The sequence below is a fragment of the Numida meleagris genome, unplaced genomic scaffold (assembly GCF_002078875.1).
Source record: "Numida meleagris isolate 19003 breed g44 Domestic line unplaced genomic scaffold, NumMel1.0 unplaced_Scaffold2273, whole genome shotgun sequence".
Classification (NCBI taxonomy): Eukaryota; Metazoa; Chordata; class Aves; order Galliformes; family Numididae; genus Numida; species Numida meleagris.
In genome coordinates, this window is record NW_018364065.1 from 1 (window position 1) to 1,218 (window position 1,218).

Genomic DNA, 1,218 nt, shown 5'->3' on the forward strand with positions numbered 1-1,218 from the left:
CCCCGCCGTCCCCCCGGCGCCGCGCTCACTTGGTGAAGTTGGCCAGGTTCTGGATGACCTTGGCGATGAGGGTGAGGGTGCGCGCCGTCTGCTCGTCGGGGTACTCCTGCATGAGGCCGAAGAGGCTGGGGGACATGACGGCGGGGCAGAGGAAGCGCAGGAAGAGCGAGGCGCTGATCAGGCGGTCGGCGATGTCCTCGCGGCCCCGCTCGGCGCAGCGCAGCCGCCACGAGGCGAAGACCTCCTTCAGCTCCCGGGGGAACACGCTGCAGCGCGGGGAAGGACGGACGGACGCGCTCAGGGTCCCCGCCGTGGGGATGTGGCGGGGGGGTAGGGGGGTAGGGGGGTCCCCAAACCCCGAGCGGCTCCAGGGGGGGCTCACCAGTGCGAGTTGACCACCTTGCAGAGGGCGAGCTCGCAGCACATGCGGAGGTTGGCCTGGTGGTCGGCCAGGGTGGAGGCCGAGCACTTCATGGGATCCACCTCGCAGTTCTCCTCCGACTCGTACAGGGCCCGGATGAACTCGCCTTTGGGGGGGGAGGGGGACAGAGGGGGTGACGGCGGGGTCACCCCACGGCCCCACGGCCCCCGCCGGGAAGGGACCGCGCCGCTTTCCCACGGGCACGTCCTCCCAATGGGAATGGGGTCAAGAGAAAGGACCGCCGTGCGACCAGCGCCCAGCCCCAGCTCCGGCGCGGCTCACCGATGGCATCCTTGAGGTATTTCTGGCCGATGAGTTTCAGGTACTCCTCTATGGCTTTCGTGGCGAGGGTGTTTTCCCGGAAGATCAGGTGCTCCCGGTCCATGAAGCGATCCACCTCCGTCATGGCCATGTCCGACAGGAAGTCCTGCCCACGGCCATCAGGGCAGCCCAGCGCCCGCACCCAGCCCCACCTCCCTGCACCACCAGCCAGCCAGCCAGCCGTTCCCCAGCCATCGTTCTGTCCTCTGTCCCTCACTCATCCATCCATCCATCCATCCATCCATCCATCCATCCATCCATCCATCCCTCCATCCATCCATCCAACCACCCATCCCTCCATCCATCCATCCATCCCTCCATCCATCCATCCATCCATCCATCCATTCATCCACCCATCCCTCCATCCATCCATTCATCCATCCATCCATCCATCCATCCAACCACCCATCCCTCCATCCATCCATCCATCCCTCCATCCCTCCATCCCTCCATCCATCCATCCATCCATCCATCCA

The 1,218-nt window shown here is 65.7% G+C and overlaps 1 protein-coding gene across 1 annotated transcript; it reads right to left on the bottom strand.

The window, feature by feature from the left end:
- Positions 1–6: 6 nt before the first annotated feature.
- Positions 7–1,023, bottom strand: LOC110390844 (ras/Rap GTPase-activating protein SynGAP-like). Its single transcript, XM_021382389.1, has 3 exons — positions 704–1,023; positions 383–527; positions 7–266 (listed from the first exon to the last, which is right to left on the bottom strand). The coding sequence occupies exons 1-3, from the start codon at positions 831–833 to the stop codon at positions 26–28; spliced, it is 516 nt and encodes a 171-aa protein (XP_021238064.1). The 5' UTR covers positions 834–1,023; the 3' UTR covers positions 7–25.
- Positions 1,024–1,218: the final 195 nt, after the last annotated feature.

What these genes read in the sequence shown, in the direction of transcription:
- LOC110390844 (XM_021382389.1), bottom strand. Translation starts at nt 833, where the DNA reads ATGGCCATGACGGAGGTGGATCGCTTCATGGACCGGGAGCACCTGATC. An exon ending in ATACCTCAAGGATGCCATCG is followed by an intron (nt 528 to 703) that starts GTGAGCCGCGCC and finishes CCCCCCCCAAAG; the next exon opens with GCGAGTTCATCCGGGCCCTG. An exon ending in AAGGTGGTCAACTCGCACTG is followed by an intron (nt 267 to 382) that starts GTGAGCCCCCCC and finishes CCCGCGCTGCAG; the next exon opens with CGTGTTCCCCCGGGAGCTGA.